The 22,166-nt window shown below is 41.3% G+C and overlaps 1 protein-coding gene across 9 annotated transcripts in view; it reads right to left on the reverse strand.

The window, feature by feature from the left end:
- YLPM1 (YLP motif containing 1) overlaps positions 1-22,166 on the reverse strand; it is a 73,592-nt gene that overhangs the window by 47,419 nt on the left and 4,007 nt on the right. For 7 of the 9 annotated variants that reach the window (XM_084791455.1, XM_084791457.1, XM_084791450.1 and 4 more), the window contains exons 2-4: positions 7,495-7,731; positions 6,456-6,635; positions 4,026-5,002 (exon numbers count right to left, since the gene is read on the reverse strand). In XM_084791455.1, the coding sequence (XP_084647581.1) occupies positions 4,026-5,002; positions 6,456-6,635; positions 7,495-7,731 (1,394 nt within the window). Of the gene's footprint in view, positions 1-4,025; positions 5,003-6,455; positions 6,636-7,494; positions 7,732-13,402; positions 13,506-21,122; positions 21,205-22,166 lie in introns of all 9 variants that reach the window. The other 2 variants (XM_084791456.1, XM_084791454.1) reach the window with 2 other exon arrangements.

A 22,166-nucleotide genomic window follows, 5' to 3' on the forward strand; every position in this document is an offset into this window, starting at 1 on the left:
CAAAGAGAAACCTTGTCTAACAAAACATAAGAATGTATGAGTAAAAGAAGTAGATGTGGAGAAATATAAATGAAACAAACTAGCATGGAAGAAAGAAAATATAAGTGGAATTCAACTTTAGACTTAAAAAAGCCAACGATGTCAAAGTTGCAGCATGGTGATACATGCCTACAACCTTAGCACTCAAGAGGCTAAAGCAAGAGGATTATGAGTTTGCAACTACTGGGCTACATAATGAGTTCCAGGTCAACCTGAGCTAAGTAGCAAGATCCTGTCTCTGTCTCAAGAGATGACATCAAATCAAACTAAGCCAATCAAAAAAAAAAAAAAAAAAGAAACTAAGTTGCAGTTGACAGAAGACCAGAGTTTGATTCTCAGCACCTATAGCAGGTGGCTAACAGCTTTTTCTGGCAACCTCGGACACCTATATGCATGTAAACATGCATAAAAATATAAATAAATAAATATAAATGAAATAATTTATATGAATAATATAATTTATGAAACAATAAAAAAAATGTGTTCATGTAGAATTAGGTTGTAATCAGGCCCACGATCCTTCAGGGCCTGATTAAGTGTTCATTCTGAAGGAGCCCAACCATCACCAGCCCCTGAAAGAGTAGCAGGAAAAGACTAGAACCAATGAGAATGTGAAAAGAATTTGTGTTTATATGGCTGGCAGAACAGAACAGGTAAGCTAAGACAGTGAGATATAAGAGCAGTTTTTAAGTCGCTGTAGAAAAGGAATCAGATAACCCACTCTGTTGCTCTACAGAGGCAAATCTAACCAACAGGTAGATGTTATAGAAACACACTTAGATCTAATGTTTAAAAACCTTTCTAAAACACTCAATGTTTTAAGAGCCAATGTTCTGGGGCTGGAGAGATGGCTCAATGGTTAAGAACATAGACTGCTCTTCCCGAGGTCGTGAGTTCAATTCCCAGAAACCACATGGTGGCTCACAACCATCTATAATATGATCTGATGCACTATATATACATAATAATAAATAAAATTTTTTAAAAAAAGAGCCAATGTTCCTTTATTAACATGCCAATATTCAAGTGCTGCCCATCAACTTCTTGCCATCAAAAACAAACAATGAACCAGAAGGCTGTGGATTCTAACCTCACCTCAATTAGAATTATCTTATTATTTTTAGAAGATTTTTATACATCTTATCATTTATTTGTATTTCTGTGTATGTGTGCCAGTATATGCAAGTCACAGAACGCATGTGGAAGAACAACCTGTGGGAACCAGTTCTTTCTTATCTATGTTGGTTCTGCTGATTAAACTCTGGTCATCATGCTTGCTGGCAAGCACTTTTACCACCTTCTCATTGACTCTGGTAATTCACTTATAATCAGCTCAAATTTTGGCATTCTTTACTATTTACAGTCAAGAAATCACTGAGATGACTTATATAATAAGTAAGGTGATGCATACAAGACCTATCATAGCAAGCTAAAATACAACATGCATGTTGAACTGCCAGAGAGGGAATACAGTAGATATTTCCTAAACAATTTCTAGCACTATGATTATTAATTGTACCTTTGAGGCAAGAAAACATTTAAAATAGTTCCTATATTTGGTAGGCAAAGAAAGAAAATAGTATGAGAGAAATCATGGGAGCTGGAAACACATTTTATGCTGTGGTAAGAGTACACTTCTCTGATAACAAGTTGCTAAAAGGCAAAGTTCAATCCAAGAGACAGACATGAGTTCAAATCAACAGGATGAGCTTGACTGCAAATAAATGAATGAACACCACAAATGCAGTCAGAACAGCACGGTGGCCCTTCACACAGTGCGATGGGTAGTGTCTTAGCTCTAGTCTCCTAGCAATGCCATCCTGACTTAGCAAGTTAGTTATCTTCTCAGCTCCAGTTTGTAGAGGGTAATGGGAAGTAACCCGCCTACTAGCGCAGCCTATTTAGAAGACTACCTGCGATAAAAGTAGATATAAAGTCTCTAACATAGCTTCAGAGCACAGAGTTGCTGCTGCTGCTGCTTTTTTTGAGACAGGGTCTCTCTGCGTAGCCCTGGCTATCCCAGACTTGCTTTGTAGACCAGGCTGACCTCAACTCACTCACAGAGATCTGGCTGCCTCTGCTCCTCTGAGTGCTGGGATTACAGGAGTGCATCACTGTGCCTGGTTTCTCAGCTTCAATCCTGAATGGAGTTTTGTTCATGTTAATTTCAGAACTTTCAATTGGGGAACAAACAAAATAGGACATATTTTTTGGTCTTCTTTTGAGACAGGGTCTCATGTAGTCCAGGCTGTCCTCAAACTTACCCTTTAACCAAGGACTAGCTTCTGATCCCCCTACCTCCACCTCCCAAGGTCTAGGGAAATAGGCATGTCCTTAGCTAATGTGGTGGCAGGGACCAAACCTGGGCTTTGTAAAGACCAGGCAACCATTCCACTAACTGAGCTACAAACCCAGATCATATATTTTTCTTTTTAAATGTTAAAAGTTTAAATTTAAAATGACCTTAATTCATTGACACTGAAACAAAAAACTAAGTAATGTAGAGATAAGTAGCAAAAGGCAAAGTATAAAACATTCAGTATAATCCTGTATTTACGAGTTTAAATCTCCCAATAATAAGTTATATATATCTTTTCTATATGCTATGAATTTGGTATAAGGAGTATGCATTTCTACTATAATTTCTGACTTGGAGGGAAAAAACCCTGATCAAAATATTTTTCCAGCTGGATGTAGCAGTGGACACCTTTAACTCCAGAACTAGGGAAGCAGAGGCCGATAGATGAAAACCAGCCTGGTCTAGTCTACATAGCCCAGGCCAGTCAGAGTTACAAAGCAAGACCTTGTCTTAAAATAAAAGTTCCCACAGAAAACCTGGGAGAAAATTAGATTCTTCTAAGCTTAAAAATATCAATTTAACACATTTGTTTTAAGAGACATGATATGTAGAACAAGCTTGCCTCAACATGTAGCCCAGGTTTATGATCCGTTTCTTTCTTCTTTCTTCTTTTTTAAAAATTATTTTCTGTATGTACGTGAGTGCAAACACACCTCGGTCCACATGGAGCTCAGAGGACACCTTGCAGCAGACAGTTCTCTTTGCCCATTGCGTGGATGTAGGCCTAGCACTCAGGTCACCACACACAATAGCAGGAGGCTTAACCACGCTCATGGCTTAGCCTCTTAAATACTAGGGTTACAGGAATACACTACCATGCCCTGTGGTATTTAATGCTTTTAAGAAAAACAAAACAGCAACCACTAGTTTTTTTCCCTTTTCTAACGATATATGTGGTCTAAAAAAAAGACAGACATCTCCCTAACTAAGGAAAATATAAAGGATGCAAGATTCTGGGGGTGGGGCTGGAGGGGCAGCAGGGATTTTGTAACTTTCGTTCTCTTAACTATTTTGAATACAAAGCAGGAACGAACTTTCTGTCTGCAGAACAAATGGTTTTCTAAAAGGTTCTATTTACCCTTAAACTAATCTAGCAAATGATATTAGCTTATTCAATTATTTGTCAAGCAAACAAAAGGAAAACAGGTAAGTTCCCATTCTCTCTGACTCTGTTGTTTTCTTTTTTGTTTTATGAGACAGTATGTCATACATCATATAGCCCAGGCTGGGCCTGGGCTTGACTTCACATATAGTTCAGGATAGCCCTGAACTCCTATTCTCCTGCCTCTACTTCTCAAGTGCTAGGATTAGAGTGTGCCACTAGACCTGTCTTAAATTATTTCTAAAGCTATAAAGTCAGTAAGGAGTGGTCAGCACTACTCTAAGACACATTCGTTCTAGACTTGTCTAGCCACAGATAGATAAAAGTAGTTACATCAAAGGAAAGGGGTACACAATCTTTTCTAAGTTATGTCAGGTTGAATTAGCAAATATAAGTGGAACATTTTTAACTATAAAAACCATGAATGTATATATAATAAAGTACAAAGGAAACACAAAAATTGTTTAATTTTTAGATTCCACTACAACTTATATAAAATTAGCCAAAATAAGAACGCTGACCTACCTTGGACCTTTTGGACCTTCCAAGAAACTGCTTCTCGGAGGATCTGGAAGCAGCCCATCTGACCTCACTGGCATGTCCTTAGTTGCAGTGACAGATTGAGATGGAGCAGCCAAAGATTCGCCAAGTCCTTGCTCAGATGAGAACGAACTAAATGGCAGAGCAGCTTTGTTCAGAGGTTTGGAATTCATTTGTTCTGACTGAGGTGGAGGATGATAAGGTGATGGTGGGGTTGAACCAAAAGACACAGGTGTGGGAAGCAGTGCTTGTCTCGATGTCTCTGGGACCTGTGAGCTCTGAGAACTGGAGGCTGGTGGAACTGGGGCTCCTGTTAACTGAGGAGGCAGCCCCTGTGGAACTCCAGGGGGAGGTAGTCCTGGAGGAGGTGTGGCTGAAGATAATGGTGGAAGGGGCAGGACAGGTGGAGGCGCCCCAGAAGAGAGAGATGGTGGGGGAAGGACTGGTGGTGGCCCTGCTGAAGAGAGGGAAGGTGGGGGAAGAACTGGTGGTGGCCCTGCTGAAGAAAGAGATGGAGGCATTCCTGGTGGGGGAACAGAGGTTGGTAGAGAAGGTGGCATCACAGGTGGGGGCATGCCAGGTGGTGGTACGGTAGTAGGCAGAGCTGGGGGCATCACTGGTGGTGGCAAGGATGGAGGTAATACTGGAGGGGGCATTGTTGGTAGAGGTGGAGGCATTTGAGAATATGGGACAAACGGAGGTGGCATTGACATGTTGCCCATATACTGGTTCTTCACATTCTGAAATGAATTGACTTTTTCCTGGAGATAGGTCTGTGTGGCTTTCATATGTCCTTGCCATGTTTTCCACTGCTTCTCATACTCCTGAAGCTGATCTTTATGAGGATAGGAATGGAGCTGTTCCTCCCACAGCTGAAACTCTCGCTCCCATTCTTGGTAGAGGTGTTGAAACTGTTGCTGCTGCATCTCATAATGTCGCAGTTGCACATCTAGAGACATGGTCTATAAATAAAGAACAAATTCTTTCAAGACAGCCATGTAAGAATTAGTTCTTACATTAATGAATCAAGAATACATAATTTGGAGCTGGGGAGATGGCTCAGAGGTTAAGGGCACTGACTGCTCTTCCAGAGGTCCTGAGTTCAATTCCCAGCAACCACATCACGGTGGCTCACAACCATCTATAAGGAGATCTGGTGACCTCTTCTGACCTGCAAGTATACATGCAGGCAGAGCACTATATACATAATAAATAAATAAATAAATAAATAAATAAATAAATAAATACTTTAAAAAAAAACAGAGTACATAATTTGTGCTGGGCATGGTGGCACACGCCTTTAATCCCAGCACTTAAGGGAGACAGAGGCAAGGGGATTGCTTTGAGTTCGAGGCCAGCCTGATCTACAAAAAGAATCCAAGATAGCCAAGAAACCCTGTCTAAAAAAAACAAAAAACAAAACAAAAACAAAGAGTACATAATTTTAAAATTTTCCAAGGGGAAAGAAAATACTAGATCCTTTCAGTGATAATCATTTTTCTTCCCTTTGGCTATTTAAGTAACATCACACAACTGGAAAAACCAGCCAAACCCTAAGGCAAATAGTTATTTCAGCAAGGAATATTTTTCAAGGTTTCAATGTTAGTAAGGATCATTTAAAAAATTTAAAAATCCAGCCAGGCGGTGGTGGTAGACAACTTTAATCTCAGCACTCAGGAGGCAGAGGCAAGCGGATCTCTAGTTCAAGGCCAGTTTGGTCCACACAGCAAGTCCAGACCAACCATGACTACAGAGAGAAGCCCTGTCTTAAAAATCAAAACAAAACAAAAAAGAAATCCATTACTGTAACATAGACACAAGATTATACCTCTAACATGTAAGACAAATACCTAAGTCACTTAATCACTTATGGTATACTGGGGGGGGGGGGGGGGAGGCAGGAGCGCGTTGATTGCCTTGGCCATTTCAGTGAGTTACATGCTTATCTGTTACTTAACTTCTAGTTATGAGGAAACACTGCAGGCCTTAAACTTAGCAACAGTATTCTAAGAGACTCACTGTAACTAACCTCTCTCTTCAAGAGATTCCATTATAATACCACAATTTCCCATTCCCTCAGTAATACAGCACATAACCACTTGAGTACTCTTTGAAGCATCTACTTATTAATACTTCTTTATCCTACCAAGAAGAGACTTGATACCCTAGGAAGTTCCTCTCAGGCACAGTCATAGGAGAGGGGAGTAAGGAGAAAACGGGAGGGAGGGAGGGAGGAATGGGAGGATACAAGGGAGGGGATAACCATTGAGATGTAACAAGAGTAAATTAATAAAAAAAAAAAATGAAAAAAATACTACTTTATCTTTAGTTTTTCATACTCAAATCTCTTTTAGGAACAACTCCTTTACACATCCCTGGGGAAGCTTCCTACTTACTTATTTTGGAAACACTCACTTGTATATGTGGTGAATGTTGGATAATTTGCTGGTACTGCTGTAGGATCTGTTGTAACTGAGCATGCTTCTGCATTATTCCCTGGTACTGAAAGCCGACTCGATGTTGCTGGTGCTGTTGCCAATGTGCTGCTGCGGCCTGCAACTGTTTTAACCTAGCATCTTCTTCTGGGTCTTCAGACTAAAGGTAAAAGAAAATACACGCTTTGTAAGTCATAAAACAGCAACCAGATCAATTAAGTCTGGAATCCCCCAGGCTGACTGAGAAGAGTTATCTTACATTTAGACCTAACACAAATCCCTATCTACATCTTATCACAGACAGAAGGACAAAGGGGTTTAAATGCCACCATCTTCACTAGAATAATAATCTCATTCTTCTTAAAAAGGACAACCATTTCCCCAGCAGGAAATGAATCTAAAATTAGAGTACTTTTCAGCCTCCTAGAGAGTAGAAAACCTTCCCTCCTTCCCTCTCCCTTTCTTTCTTCTTCCTGTTACTTTTCCTAGTGGACTATACTATAATTGCAGTTCAGTATGGTCGTGAGAACAGTATCTATACGCTATGTGTCAGAGATGGCCATTTCTAATGCTTCAACGCTGTAAGATGAGTAAATCAGTAGAGAATGATTAGCTAATCTGTGTTAAGTCACCATCATAGGTGGCAATGTTTGTGCACTCAACCGTAAAAGCTAAGATCTAAACTGTGCTGTGATTATAAACACAGCTGGGCATCTTTCTTCTGTGCTGAGACACTCCATTGAAAAGATCATGTAATTCTTCACTTTCAGTCAACCTCCCCAATATTCCTGTGCTAAATAACCCTGATCAACTGACATCTAGTTACTTCAAAAACAGAATTTGACGGGTACCGGAGCACAAGAAAATATACGTCCATTTACAACAGAAGTGTTCAAAAGTAGAATTTTACATGTACTGGAGCACAAGAAAATATACATCCATTTATAACAACAGTGTTCACACACACACAAAAAAAAATTAGACAAAACTTAGATGACTGAATAAACATAAACAACTACCTGGGGTTCCTCGGGTGGGAGCGGAGGTGGTGCCTCTTCATTTGGAGGTGGCAATGGGGGTTCCTCGGGTGCAAGAGGTTCTGAAATCTGGCTGGTAGCAGGCACTGGGACTTCTTCTTTTAGGGGTTCTGGTGCGTCCTTTGCTGTGACAAGACCCTTTTTGTGTCCTGGCAAATGTACTTTTGTCCTCTGCTGTAAACTAAGCAGATGCTGTCGATACCAATATTGTTGTTGTTCCTACAATAAAAGCCATTTTTAAGAATTTTGTTTATTCTGTGTGTGTGTGTGAGCTACACATGGTAGCTCACAACCATCTTTACCTCCAGCTCCAGGGGATCTGATGCTCTATGCTGACCTCCTTTGACACCAGGCAAGCACTTGGTACACACACATACATCCAGGCAAATCACGGATACACATCAAGTAAAAGAAATCTATGCTTCTGAGGAGGAGTGTGGTGGCACAACTCTTAAATCCCAGAATTTAGAAGGGTGTGTCAGATTGATCTATGAGTATGTCAAACAAAACAAAGCAAAACCCAGGAGAGAAAGGGACTGGGGAGATAGTTTAGTGTGGAAAATGTTTGCTATGAAGAATGGCGACCTGGGTTTGGATCCCTAGACTCACAAACAAGGCAGGCATTGCAGTGCTGGTCTGCAACCTGACCGCTGGAGGCACAGACAAGAGGGTCCCTGGAAGCACTCTAGCAAATCAGTGTAACTAGAATTCCCAGCTGCAGGTTCAGTGAGAGGCCCTGTCTCAAAAATGAGGTGAAAAGGACCGGGTGTGGTGGCACACGCCTTTAATCCCAGCACTTGGGAGGCAGAGGCAGGCGGATCGCTGTGAGTTCGAGGCCAGCCTGGTCTACAAAGTGAGTCCAGGACAGGCAAAACTACACAGAGAAACCCTGTCTCGAAAAACCAAAAAAAAAAAAAAAAAGAGGTGAAAAAAGAGAGCTCCAGGACAGCCAAGGCTATTACACAAAGAAACCCTGCCTCAACAAACAAACAAAAACAGACTAATATCAACCAACCCTTTGCCATCAGGTCCCTCTGAATACATGCACATCCATATAGAAATAGAATAAAGTTAATTCTCATTATGTGTAGATTCTACATATGTAAATTTGCTCATCTGCTAAAATTTATTTCCAACTCCAGTAACAGTACTTGCTGAGTTTTTCCAGTCATTTACAAACAGGTAAAGAACAGAGAAAAATCTGAGTGGCTTGATAGGTGTGTCCCTGTTGAAGTAGAACAAGGTGGTATTCTGCCTTAGGCTATAGTGCCATCTGCACATTGTAGTTAGTGCCACAAACTCCAACTAATTTTTGTTATTTTGTCATTTCATCACCTCCCCACCAATCATTCAGGAATGTTGGCAGGTGACCAGCCCAGCCTGGTCTACAGTGAGACCCCATCTCAAAACCCAACAAAGAAGAAGTAGAGCTGGGCGTGGTGACGCAGGCCTGGAATCCCTGCACTTGGGAGGCAGAGGGTAGCAGATCTCTGAGTTCGAGACCAACTGGTCTACAAAGCAAGTGCAAGACAGCCAGGACTACAAGACAGACCCTGGGATGAAAAACCAAGAAAGACAGACAGAAAAAAGAAAAAAGTGCAAAGCTCCCCAGTCATAATATTGAGTGCTGTCCACTATTCATAAGGAGGCTATGATTGCCCTTACAAAGAAAATATATGTTCCATTACTCTGTTTACCAAGAGCTGAATACTAATGAATTAACAATAAAATAAAGTGTCTATAAAGGGAAAACAGGACACATATACATGGTTATATGTTGATAAAAATATGATCAGAAACTCAGATCCATCTGTGCTTTCCTTAGAGCAAAGCTCTGATATTGGTGGTGGCACACACCTTTAATCCCAACGCTGGGAAGGCAGAGGCAGGCAGATCTCTCATTTTAAGGCAGCTTGGTAAACAGAGTAAGTTCCAGGACAGCCAAGGCCACACAGGAAAACCCTGCCTTGAAAAACCAAGGAGAGAGAGAGAGAGAGAGAGAGAGAGAGAGAGAGAGAGAGAGAGAGAGAGAACTAACTGTACATGTAGAAATAAAAATTAAGCTGTACAATTGAAAATTAATTTTTAAAAAGTTCACTATTTAGCTGAAATTTTTTCACACCCTACTATTTTATTATATAATCTCCCATAGACTACAAGGCTCAATAAAGAAAACCAATACGCTGTATGTGCTGGCACACCGCTGTATAGTAGCCCTGGAGGTGGAACAGGCCAAACAGGAGCTCAAAGTCATCCTCACCTAAATAGTGAGTTAGAGACTAGTCTAGGCTACACTGGACTCTGTCACTCTCCAAAAAATTGTTTTCACAGTATTGAAAGATACACTAAAGAACTACTCTGTATACTTTTATGATTAACATTAGTACATATTTGCCCTATAATTATAAGAAAGATTTTTATGAAAGAAAAGTTAAGTTTCAAGCAAGCCAAAGTTGCATGGTAAGACCTTGTCTCAAACAAACAACAACAACAAAAGGCACACCATGTGGCATGGTGGTGCACGCCTGTAATCCTAGCACTTGGGAGGCAGAGGTAGGCATGTTGCTGTGAGTTCGAGGCCAGCCTGAGTCCAGGACAGCCAAAGCTACACAGAAACTCTGTCTCAAATAACCAAAAACAAACAAAACAAAACAAAAAAGGATACAATCTACATACAATGGTTAAGGAAAGCTGAAAAATCTTTAAAATATGCTAAAGATTAAAGATAATAGGCTATGCTGATGTAAATATTTGTCATGAAATTGTAGGATCAAAGCCTTTACGCCTTTGGTAGGCAGAGGCAGGCAGAGTTTAAGACTAGCCTGGACTACAAAGTGAGTTGCAGAACAATTAGGGCTATTCAGAAAGACCCTGTGTTGAAAAACATAAATAAAATAAAACATTTTAGCCAGGTGGTGGTGGTATACACCTTTAATCCCAGCACTAGGAAGGCAGAGGACATCAGATCTGATTTCAAGGCCAGCATGGTGTACAGAGTGAGTTCCAGGACAACCAGGGCTAGAAAGAGAGACCCTTTCTTGAAAAACCAAACACTAAATAAATACATAAATAAGCTGGGCGTGGTGGCGCATGCCTGTAATCCCAACACTTGGGAGGCTGAGGCTGGAGGATCGCTGTGAGTTCGAGGCCAGCCTGGTCTACAAAGTGAGTCTGGGACAGCCAAGGCTAACACAGAGAGACCCTGTAGAGACCAAAGCAACGTCATTTTTGTGTTCAGGGCCTGAGAACTTGACCCCCGCCTGAGTTTCCAGGGAGAGCCACAAACATACAGCTAGTAACTGTTCCTAAGCTGGGGCCAACCAATCAGAGCTATAGGTCACTGAGACCAGGACAAATGAAAAGTTTCCTCCTGCGGTTTGGCCCTGGTCCCCTAGCCAATCAGCTCAAAGGGCAACTTTCCTGTACCCCTCTAGCCTATCATGTAACAGCAAGGCTTGGAAACCCACCCCCTCCTATTTCCCCATCCCTTCATTTCCCCACCTGTAGTTTTTTCCTTTGAAAACCCTGTTCCCCGAGAACTAGGGGCTCGCCATCTTCCCCCCTAGCAAGAGGGCTGCCTGTCCAAGCTCTGTGCTTGAGGTAAACAAGACCCTGTGTAATTTGCATCTAGCTGATTCCTGGGAGTCTTTCAGGGTTTCACAACTTGGGCATTACATCCCAGTCTATAAATAAATAAATAAATAAATAAATAAATAAATAAATAAATACAGGGCTGGAGAGAACTGACTGCTCTTCCAGAGGTCCTGAGTTCAATTCCCAGGAACCACATGGTGGCTCACAGCCATCTATAATATGACAATAAATTAAAAAAAGAAAACAAACCCATTAAAAAGCAATCTATCATTGTTATAATTTTGAACCTTGTTTATCTAGATTAACCAAATTTAGTTATTTATTTGCTTATTTATTATTTTTAAAATTTTTATCTAGTTATTTACTTATTTATCAATCCACTTATTTTGGAAACTTTATGGGTTCATCTTTTCTTTAAAGATTTATTTGTTTATTTTTTTAAGATGTATTTATTTATTAAGTATACAGTGCTCTGTCTGCAATATGTATACCTGAAGGCCAGAAGAAGGTACCAGATCTCATTACAGGTGGTTGTGAGCCACCCTGTGGTTGCTGGGAATTGGAACTCAGGACCTCTGGAACAACAGACAGTGGTCTTAACCTCTGAGCCATCTCTCCAGCCAGGGTTTGCTTTCTTTTGAGGCAGGGTCCCTACATAGTCCTAGGTATCCTGAAACTAGTTCTATAGAACAGGCTGGCCTCCAACTGAAGAGAGAGATCCACCTGCTTCTGCTTTCCAGTGCTGCCACACCTGGCTACATGCCCATTTTGTAATCCAATTACCTTCTCTTTCAACTTCCTATATTGTTAATATTTTATTTTATAATCTCTTCCAATTTTCTGTGTGTAATGAGATGTATAAAATATACATATTATATATTCTTATTTTTTTCCCCAAAAAGACTGATTTGTTACCTGTTCACTTACAGAGTGTAATTTTCTTAGGGAAAAGACATCTGTTTTTGCTTTGTTTTGTTTTGTTTCCTTTGAGACAGGGTCTCACTCTGTAGCCTTGAACTCACGGAGACCTGCCTGCCTCTGCTTCCCATGTGCTGGGATTAAAGACCTGCGTCACTATGACCCAGGATCATCATCTGCTACTTTTATCTAATCTTATAACTTTGGCAAAGTGCTAAAGGACATGATAGGATATCAATAAATGATACTGGCTAGCATAAACCACTCATTTTGACCTAAAACTTTTCTAATTTATTGGCAAGAATAAATTTTATCTTACAGCTTAGAGTTGATAGCACACACCTTTAATCCCACCCAAAACTTGGGATGCAGAGGCAGGTGGATATCTGTGAGTTTTAGGCCAGCCTGGTCTACAAAGAGAGTTCAGGATAGCCAAGGCTATACAGAGAAACCCTGTCTCCAAAAACAAAAAACAAAAAATTTATCTTACTAACTCTGTTTTGGCTCTTATTATCATAGATATAACCATCTGTCCCCCAAACAAGATTACTTTTACTATCCAACATTAAAAAAGAGCTGGGCAGTGATGGCTCATGCCTTTAATTGCAGCACTTGGGAGGCAGAGGCAAGCGGATCTCTGTGAGTTCAAGGCCAGCCCGGTCTACAAAGTGAGTGCAAGACAGCCAAGGCTACACAGAGAAACCCTGTTTCAAAAAACAAACAAACAAACAAACAACAACAACAAAGTTATTAGAGACAGAGGCAGGCAGGTCTCTTCTGAGTTCCAGATCACTCTGGTCTACATACCCAATTCCAGGCCAGCCAAAACTACATAGAGAAGCCCTGTCTCAAAATACTACTACTAATAATAATAAAAGAAAAGAACTTACAAGTTAGCAATAGTGTAATATTAAAACTTGGAGAGGGGGGTCAGGCATGGTACCATGCATGTGGTAGAAGAGGCAAAAGGATGAGGAGTTCAAGGCCATTTTTATTATACAGTCAGTTCACTATCAGCCTTAGCTACACAAATCCAAATCACAGAAAAACAAGAGAAAGACTTTCTCTTCTTTAAGAAAACACTAAGAGAACGGCATGGTGGCACACACCTTTAATCCCAGAACTCGGGAGGCCCAGGCAGGTGGATCACTGTGAGTTCGAGGCCAGCACAGTCTACAAAAGAAGTTCAGGATAGCCAAGGCTACACAGAGAAACCCTGTCTCGAAAAACAAAAAAAACCAAAAAACTAAATCAGGGTCTGATAATGTAACTCATCAGTTAATAGAGTATTTGCTTGCTAAGCATGCATCAAGTCCCGAATTCTATTGGTGGCACAGGATGAGATAAAGCAGGGTGCTGGCCTATGATCGGCACTTACCAAGTGGAGGTAGAAGAATGTGAAGTTCAAGGTCATGAGACAGCAAATAGGATAAAGGTGCTTGCTGAGCAAAAACTAGGGACTTAAGTTTGATCCCAGGAACCTACATGTAAACAGGAAAAAACTGACTCCAGGAAATTGTCTTTCAACATCCACATGCACCACAGAGCATGTGCCCATATCCAGACAGACACACACACAAGACACAGACAATTTTTTAAAAGGTCGTGGGTCATCCTAAGCTTAATAGCCAAGGCTAACCAGGTCTACATGGAGAATGTGCCTCCAATGGGGCATGGGGGCTAGAGAGATTGCTCAGTGGTTAAGAATACTAGTTACTGTTCCAGTAGACCTGGATTAAGTTCCCAGTACACACACATGGTGGCTCATAACCATCTGTAACGCCAGTTCCAAGGGATCTGACACTCTCTTCTGGCCTCTGTAAGCATCAGGCATGGCCACAGTTCACAGATATGCATGCAGCCAAAACACCCATACACATAAATTAATATTTTTAAAAGAATAAAGATATATGAGCTGGAGAGATGGCTGAGAGGTTAAGATCACTGGCTGCTCTTCCAAAGATCCTGAGTTCAATTCCCAGCAACCACATGGTGGCTCACAACCATCTATGCTAGGATCTGGTGCCCTCTTTTGACATGATACATGCAGACAGAGCACTCATACATTAAATACATACATAAACAAATAAATCTTTAACAACAACAACAACAAAGCTGGGCAGTGGTGGTGCACGCCTTTAATCCCAGCACTTGGGAAGCAGAGGCAGGCAGGAATCTTTGAGTTCAAGCCCAGCCTGGTCTACAGAGCAAGTTCCAGAACAACCAGGGCTATAACAAAGAGAAACTGTCCCAGGAAAAAAAAAAAAAAAAAGAAGAACAAAAATATGAGAAAGGCTGGGCATGGTGGCACACGCCTTTAACCCCAGCACTCAGGAGGCAGAGGCAGGCGGATCTCTGTGAGTTTGAGGCCAGCATGGTCTACAAAATGAGTGCAGGACAGCCAAGGCTACACAGAGAAACTCTGTCTCGGAAAAAGAGGAGGAAGGGGGAAAGAGAGAAAAGCAACTGAAACCAAGGACACTCTTCATTTTTTGTTTGTGAGAAATTGGCCTCAGACTCTCGCCTGTCTCCTAATACTGGCATTGGAGACTGGACTGCCGTGTGTGGCTCTTTCAGTTGCTTAAAGGAGCACTAAAAGACACAAAGATGCCAACTCTTTCACAAATTAAAAGATAGTGGCTACAAAGAGGAAGATTAACAGATACAGAGGAACATGGCAGAGGTTAATGTCAGATAAAGTCTTATTAGGGTTTTATTGCTGTCAAGAAACACCATGACCAAGGCAACTCTGACAAAGGAAAACATTTAATGGGGGCTGTCTTACAGTTATTGAGGTTCTGTCAATTATCATCATGGCGAGAAGCATGGCAGCATGTAGGCAGACATGGTGCTGAAGGAGCTGAGAGTTCTAGATCTTGATCTGAAGGCAACCAGGAAATTGCCTTCTGTATTAGGCAGAGATTAAGCATCAGAGACCTCCAAGCCCACCCCCACAGTGACACACTTCCTCCAACAAGGCCACACCCCCTAATAGTGCCATTCCCTGTGGGCCAAACATTCAAACACATGAGTTTACGGGGCCATATCTCTCCAAACCACTTTTTTTAAAACAGGGTCCCTTACTGAACCTAGAGCAAGCCAACTCGGCTAAGCTGTGTCTGGTTGGCTGAGTAGCAAACCTCAACAGGAGGAGGCAGAATCACAGCAGTAACTGGGATCACTGGGGTCCTCCACCCTGGCTTTTACATGGACTCTGGAGGAAGGTCCTCACGCTTTACCTACTAAGCCAGCGGCCCACAACACAGGTTCAGATTCTCTAATAAAGACCACAGCCGCCTCTTCTTACGCCTCCCATCTTTATCTTAGATCTAATCCAGTATATAAGCTTTGTAAGGGCTGAAGTAGACGTTGACTCACTGACAGTATGCTTTGTAGGTCATTTCCTATTTATTAAGAACCCTGTAGGCAAGAGACACAACTAATTCAGTCTTACCATTAGGCTTCAGCATGCCTCTGAAGCTCTGCAGTGAATAAGGATGGCATCACTCAGAAACGCCCTCAGTGCCTCAAGAGTGAGTATCTCTATATTAGAAAGAAAAAGTCTGAACTTGCTAACAACAGACTATGAGCCAGTTCTTCTGAATGTCCCAACATTCATTATGGCTTGGGAGGAAAATCAGAGCACACGCTACCTTTAAGAGACTGAATGGGAGCCAGAGAGATGGTTCAGCAAGTAAAGCACTTGCTGTAGAAACACAAGGGCCTGCGCTCGCTTGCCAGCACTCATGTAAATGAGGATGGGCATGATGACTTGCCTGCCATCCCAGCCCTTGGAAAACAAGGAACAAGCTAGCTAGCTAGACTAGCCACATCACAATTCTTGGTTCAGTAAGGGATCCTGCCTCTATCTATATATGTGGTGGAGAACAATTAAGAAGACAGCCAACGTCAACCTCTAGCCTGCACCATGCATGCACACAAGTGCACACACACTACCACCACCACCATTCAACACAAAGAAATTGAATGAAGGGATCTGAGACATAAACAACTCCAGAACTATTTGCCACAAATATTGTTTCTAATTAAGACACTAATTTATTCAGGCAGCACTTTACTACCTGCTACTGGCACAGCCATAAAACCAGACTAAATGATTTTGCAAGAAGGGAAATGTTACAAAGTGTGTCCATGTGTGAATTCTAAAGACTAATAATGCAAAGTTACTGTCCCTGTCTAGGTTATTATCAACACCAGTAACAATAGCTGCATGTCCTCAGTGTAGATCTTAAATGTTGGAGGAATCAGATACTGATTTTTGAAATTGATTTAAAATGACTACATATCATTAAGGTTCACATTCTCCTTTAGAAACTAAGGTCACCAACTTTATCTTGCTTGACCACTTAGCAGTACCTGACACAGCTGGCTACTCCTTGCTCCAGAAGTGTCTTCCCTTAACAATTGGTAGCACTGCTCTGTTTTGATTTTCCATCCACCTAATTTTGGCCTTTCCTCCACTGGTTATTTGAACTGGGTGATTCTGGGGCTAGCCATAAGGTCTTTTAGCCTCCATTCTTACCTTCCCCAGAAAAGTTTATCTATTAATATGTCTTAGATTACCATTTTTATACTAGTAATTCACCAGATCTTGCTTCTAGACTCTACACCTGAATCTAACTTCTACATGGATATCTACATTTGGAATTTATGGCCAAAGAAGACCTCAAACTAAATATACATACAACTTAACTCCTACCTTCCTCATCACCCCTAAGTCTTTTCTTCCTTCTCTTCCCCTAGGCTTTCCTATTTTAGTAAGAGGTACTATTAAGCACTCAGCAGCCTGCTCCCAAGCCCACAAATCCTTGATGCCTCCTTTGCCATGACTATGTGAGTAATCTCCAACTGGGTGAATTCTAGCAGCTAAACATGTCTTCAGTCCTTCTACTTTTTTCTTTTTTTCTTTTTTTTCTTTTTTTTTTTTTTTTTTTGGTTTTTCGAGACAGGGTCTCTCTGTGTAGCCTTGGCTGTCCTGGACTTGCTTTGTAGACCAGGCTGGCCTTGAACTCACAGCGATCCGCCTGCCTCTGCCTCCCAAGTGCTGGGATTAAAGGCGTGCGCCACCACACCTGGCCTTCTACTTTTTTCCATCTCCGCTAATACCATCCATGTCCAAGCCACCAATATCTCTTGCCTGAATTACTTAACAACTGCTTATCCTAAATCATTTGCTTTTTAATTTCACTCTCCACACTGAAAGCAGGGCAAGCTTTCAAAAATGCCAATCTAGGGGCTAGAGAAATGGCTCAGAAGTTAAGAGTACCTGTTGCACTTGCAGAGGACCTGGGGCTGGTTTCCGGCACTCACATAATCTGATACCTAATTCTGGCCTCTGCAGGGAGTGCATACGTGTTATACACATAAAATAAAAAGAAATCTTTTTTTTTTTATGCTAGAGATAGAGTGATAACTCAGTGGTTAAGAGCACTGGCTGCTCTTGCATTAAACCCAGGTTCCATTCCCAGCAGCCATGATGGCTCACAACAGATCTGACACCCTCTTCTAGCTCCACAGGTGATAGGTATATAGGTAGCAAACAGATACATATGCAGGTAAGACACTCATATATGTGTAAAACAAAAATTAATAAAATTATAAATGCCAACCTAGGATGGGAGGAGTAGCTCAGTGGAAAATGATCAATTTATCACACTTGCCTTTATAAAATCCCTCAATGGCTAAATACTATCTTTAATAGAAAGTCTTTAAAGCTCCCCCACTTCTATTACATGCCTATTATTTTCAACCTGTGCTGTCAGAGACCCTTATTGAACTTGTTTTGGATAATTCCTATCTACTTTTTAGGTTTCATTTCTCCCTCTTCCTCTCTTCCCTCCCCTTCCTCCCCTCCCCCTCTGAAACAGGGTCTCATGTAGCTCAAGCTGGCCTCAAGCTCTCTATATAGCCCTGAACTCTGACCCTTCTAATTGTTGGAATAAGGAGGTATGCCACCAAGACCAGCTAAATATGACCTTATAAAAGTGGTCTCTTTACTTAGGCTAGAGCTCTTAGCAACAGTCAATTATTTAAAAGGTACCTATCTATTTTTCACTTCCAATGCATACAAAGCACTGTGAATACAGTGGGGTGTGTTTGTATTAGTGGACTCCTGTAATTCCAATTCTCAGGAAGATAACACAGCAGGACCTAGAGTTCAGGGTCATTCTTGCCTACATAACAAGTTTAAAACCCAAGCCAAACTCTTGGGCTACAAGAGACACTATCGCAAAAAGCCAACAAGAAAACTTTAAACCAGCCAGGTAGGGTGGTGCACACCTTTAATCGCAGCACTCAGGGAGGCAGAGGCAGGTGGATGCCACCTTCTAGCCAGGCAGGACTTACAGAGGTGGGAGGGGAACACCAATCCACCCACAAAACCTTCTACCTAAAATTTACCCTGCCTATAAATGTGCAGAGATAAAGACAGAGCAGAGAGGGAATGTCCAACCAATGCCTGGCCTAACCTGAGACCCACTTCATGGGAGAGAGCCAACCCCTGACACCATTAAAGAGACTCTGCTATGTTTATAGACAGGAGCCTAGCATAACTGCCCTCTGAGAGGCCCCATTCAGCAGTGGATCAAATTAGATGCTGAGACTCACAGCCAAGCATTAGGTGGAACTGGGAGACTCTGTTAAAGGATAGAGGAACAAGACGAGAACACCACAAAAAAGATCAACAAAGTCAACTAACCTAGGCCCATGGGGGCTTACAGAGATGGAAGCACCAACCAAAGAGCATGCACGGACTAGACCTAGGCCCCTTATACATATGTAACTGATGGGCAGCTTGGTTTTCATGTGGGTCCCCTAGTAAGGCAGGCAGGTGTTGCCTTATGGCACGAACTCTGTTGTGATCTTTTCAATTACTTCTCCCTAACAGGGCTGCCTTGCTTGGCTTCAGTGGTTGAGGATGAACTCAATCCTGATGTGACTTGATGTGCTGAGGTAGGTGGCTCCCCTTTTCTGAGAAGGGGGTGAGGGAGGTAGGAAGGTGAGGCCAAGAGGGAAGAGAAGGATATACTATTGGAATGTAAGGTGAATATATAAATTTTTAAAAAAGAAATAAAAATTTTTTAAAAAGTACCAAGCACCGTATCTATGTTGCTCACCATTTTATCTATAGTACTAAGCACAGTATTTCACATTAAATGATACCTCTAAAGGCTATACTTAATGTCAATATTTTATGAGTTATTTGGAGAATGAAGGAAACAAAACTACAATTCATTGAAAGACTACTATACACTTTAACTAGTCAACCCTTTAAACACAGAAAAACTAACTCTCCAAGAAGACTATTCCATTAAGTTACCAATGCTTTACTCCGGTATACAGAGACTAAATGGGAAAATAGTGATGTATTTGTCCTATTTTCCTATGCTAACTGTATTTCCAATCAAACAGCTCTATTTCAGAAGTGTAAGTTTTCTTTATATAATTCCACATACTAAGTTAGAAACTGCAGAGGAGATTTAAAATCACATTTGCTGAAAACTCCAATGAAATGATTTACTCATACAAAGACTATCCATGAGTGAGTCACTGGATGAAACACTAGATGCAAGACTGACAGGAGCTTAACAGTGAGGGGACCAGACTGCCCCCACCTAAGTCCACTGATCAGCAACAGTGGGGCAACCAGACACTCGGGAAAGGTGCAAATAAAGATAAATAACACCTGTACACTACACTTGACAAATAACAACTGTGAACTTCAGTCTAGTGTTTTGGAGTTAACTTCTGGTTTGTAAAAAGGAAATAGAACACTAGGGAGCAAGTAAAATGACATAATATCAAGATAGAAGCAGAGTTAGAATGTGGGATATTCTACAGAACGACAGACTCATCAATTCAGGGCTTAAGGTAGAAAGAAGAAAATAGGAAATAGTGACGTAGACCAGGGGTTCTCAAAGAAGGGTGGCTCTTTCCTCCAGGAGTTATGGTGGTGCACCTCGAAATATCTAAAAACATTTCTGGCTCTCACAACTGGGAGATCACTACTGGGACCTAATAGGCCGTTCTTACAGACACTAATAACCACCCTGCAATGCAAAGGAAAAAACATCCCATAACAAAAAGATTGCCAACCTTTATAGTGCTCAGACTCAGAAACCCTATTCTACACAGTAAGAATCTTCTACTCGGGCTGGAGAGATGGCTCAGTGGTTAAGAGCACTGCCTGCTCTTCCAAAGGACCTGGGTTCAATTCCCAGCATCCACGTGGCAGCTCACAACTGTCTGTAACGCCAAGATCTGACACCCTCACACCAATGCACATAAGTTAAAATTAAAGATTTAAAAAAAAAAAGAATCTTCTACTCATCCTAATTTATTTATTTTATTATGTATACAATGTTCTGTCTGCATGTGTGACTGTCCACAAGATCTCATTATAGATGGTTGTGAGCCACCATGTGCTTGCTGGGAATTGAACTTAGGACCTCTGGAAGAACAGACAGTGCTCTTAACCACTGAGCCATCTCTCTAGCTCCTCTATGTTGGATCTTAATTTGAACAAATCAACAAATTATTACTGAAAAAATTGGAGAACTTCACAAGGAATTCCTCTAAATTCTGCCAGTATGAGACAAGAGGGAAATCTAAAGGGATTGAGAACTAGATTCTACAAAAACCTAAGTTTGTATAATGTACTTAAGATCTTGGCCTAGCATGATGGTGCATGCCTTGGAGGTAAACAGAGGCAGGTAGATCTCTGCAAGCTGGAGACCAGCCTGTTTATATAGCAAGTCTCAGGCCTGCCAGGGCTACACACTGAGGCTGTTTGATTTTTTAAGGACAGTAAGGACGCCTCTATCCCCTTCTTCTCTGTCTTTTTAAAACTAGGTAGCTGAGGCCTGAGAGATGGCTCAGCAGGTAAAGGCATTTGTTTGAGAGAGCCAGACACCCACAGGTGGTCCTCTAATCTCCTCCGTATGCACACAGCAGCAAATTTGCACCCTCTGCCCCTGACACACACACACACACACACACACACACACACACACACACACATACACACATTGATAAAATGTGGTAGAAAAATGTTAAAAAAAAGAAAAACAATTAGGTACCTAATTAAGATTGCAGGAACAATGTCGATGAGGCTGTGGCTTTGTAGTAGAATACTTAACTAGCATGCACAAGGCCTTGGGGCTTGATCCCAGTAGGAAAAAAAAAAAAGAAAGAAAGAAAAACTATGATGAAATAGAAGATGTAAGATTTGCTTTAAAACATTTTAAAGACTACATCAAAATTGCAATAGCAACCTGAATGATGGGTATTCATGATGTTTTCTCTACTTAATGCTTAAACCCTTCACCAACAAAGTTTTAGGGGCAGTGGGTAACAGCACATGACAAACAATCCTAATGACCTGAATGCAATCAATCCACTGAACACCAACTAACTCCCAAAACTTGTCCTCTCATCTCCTGACCTCTACATGCACACTATGGGATGTGCAAGTCCACACTCCCAAAATATACAATCATAATATATTTAATAACATTTTCCAAAACTAAAATATGAATGCTAAATATTCAGAAGCATATACAATGCTTATCATCTTATCAACTAAATACCTTAGGTTTAAAGAATCATTAACTCTTGACTCTTATGCAACAAATCTTTAAAGTGAGCCTAGAAACTGCAAGGCACTGTCCTAGGTGCTGCAGAGCATTAAGACAAACAGCACCAAATCACATGGGTGAACGCATGTATGGCTCATGGAAATGTGCCTTCAAAGTACCCAATTTAAAGGGAAGAGAGAAGTTAAGGACATTGCGATAAGCTCCATGGAGTTAAGAAAGCCAAGGGCATGCAAAGCCCCACCTCTCTCTCTGCATCCCAGGCCGGCCTTGAACTCCTGATCCTCCTGCCTCTACCACCTACGTGTTGGGATTGCAGGTTTGAATTACTATGCCCAGTTTATGCAGTGCTAGAAATGTAATCCAGGGTTTTGGGGATGCCAAGCAAACACTTAACCAAATGAGTTCAATCTCAAGAACAACAACAAGCCAAATATACTATTCATTTGTTTTTCTACATGGCCAGAAAAAGTCAGACTGAGGTCATAGTTTGGCTTGAATTAACTGGGCAATTGGAGGAAATAATCC

This window comes from Acomys minous (assembly GCF_964271855.1).
Source record: "Acomys minous genome assembly, chromosome: 8".
NCBI lineage: Eukaryota > Metazoa > Chordata > Mammalia > Rodentia > Muridae > Acomys > Acomys minous.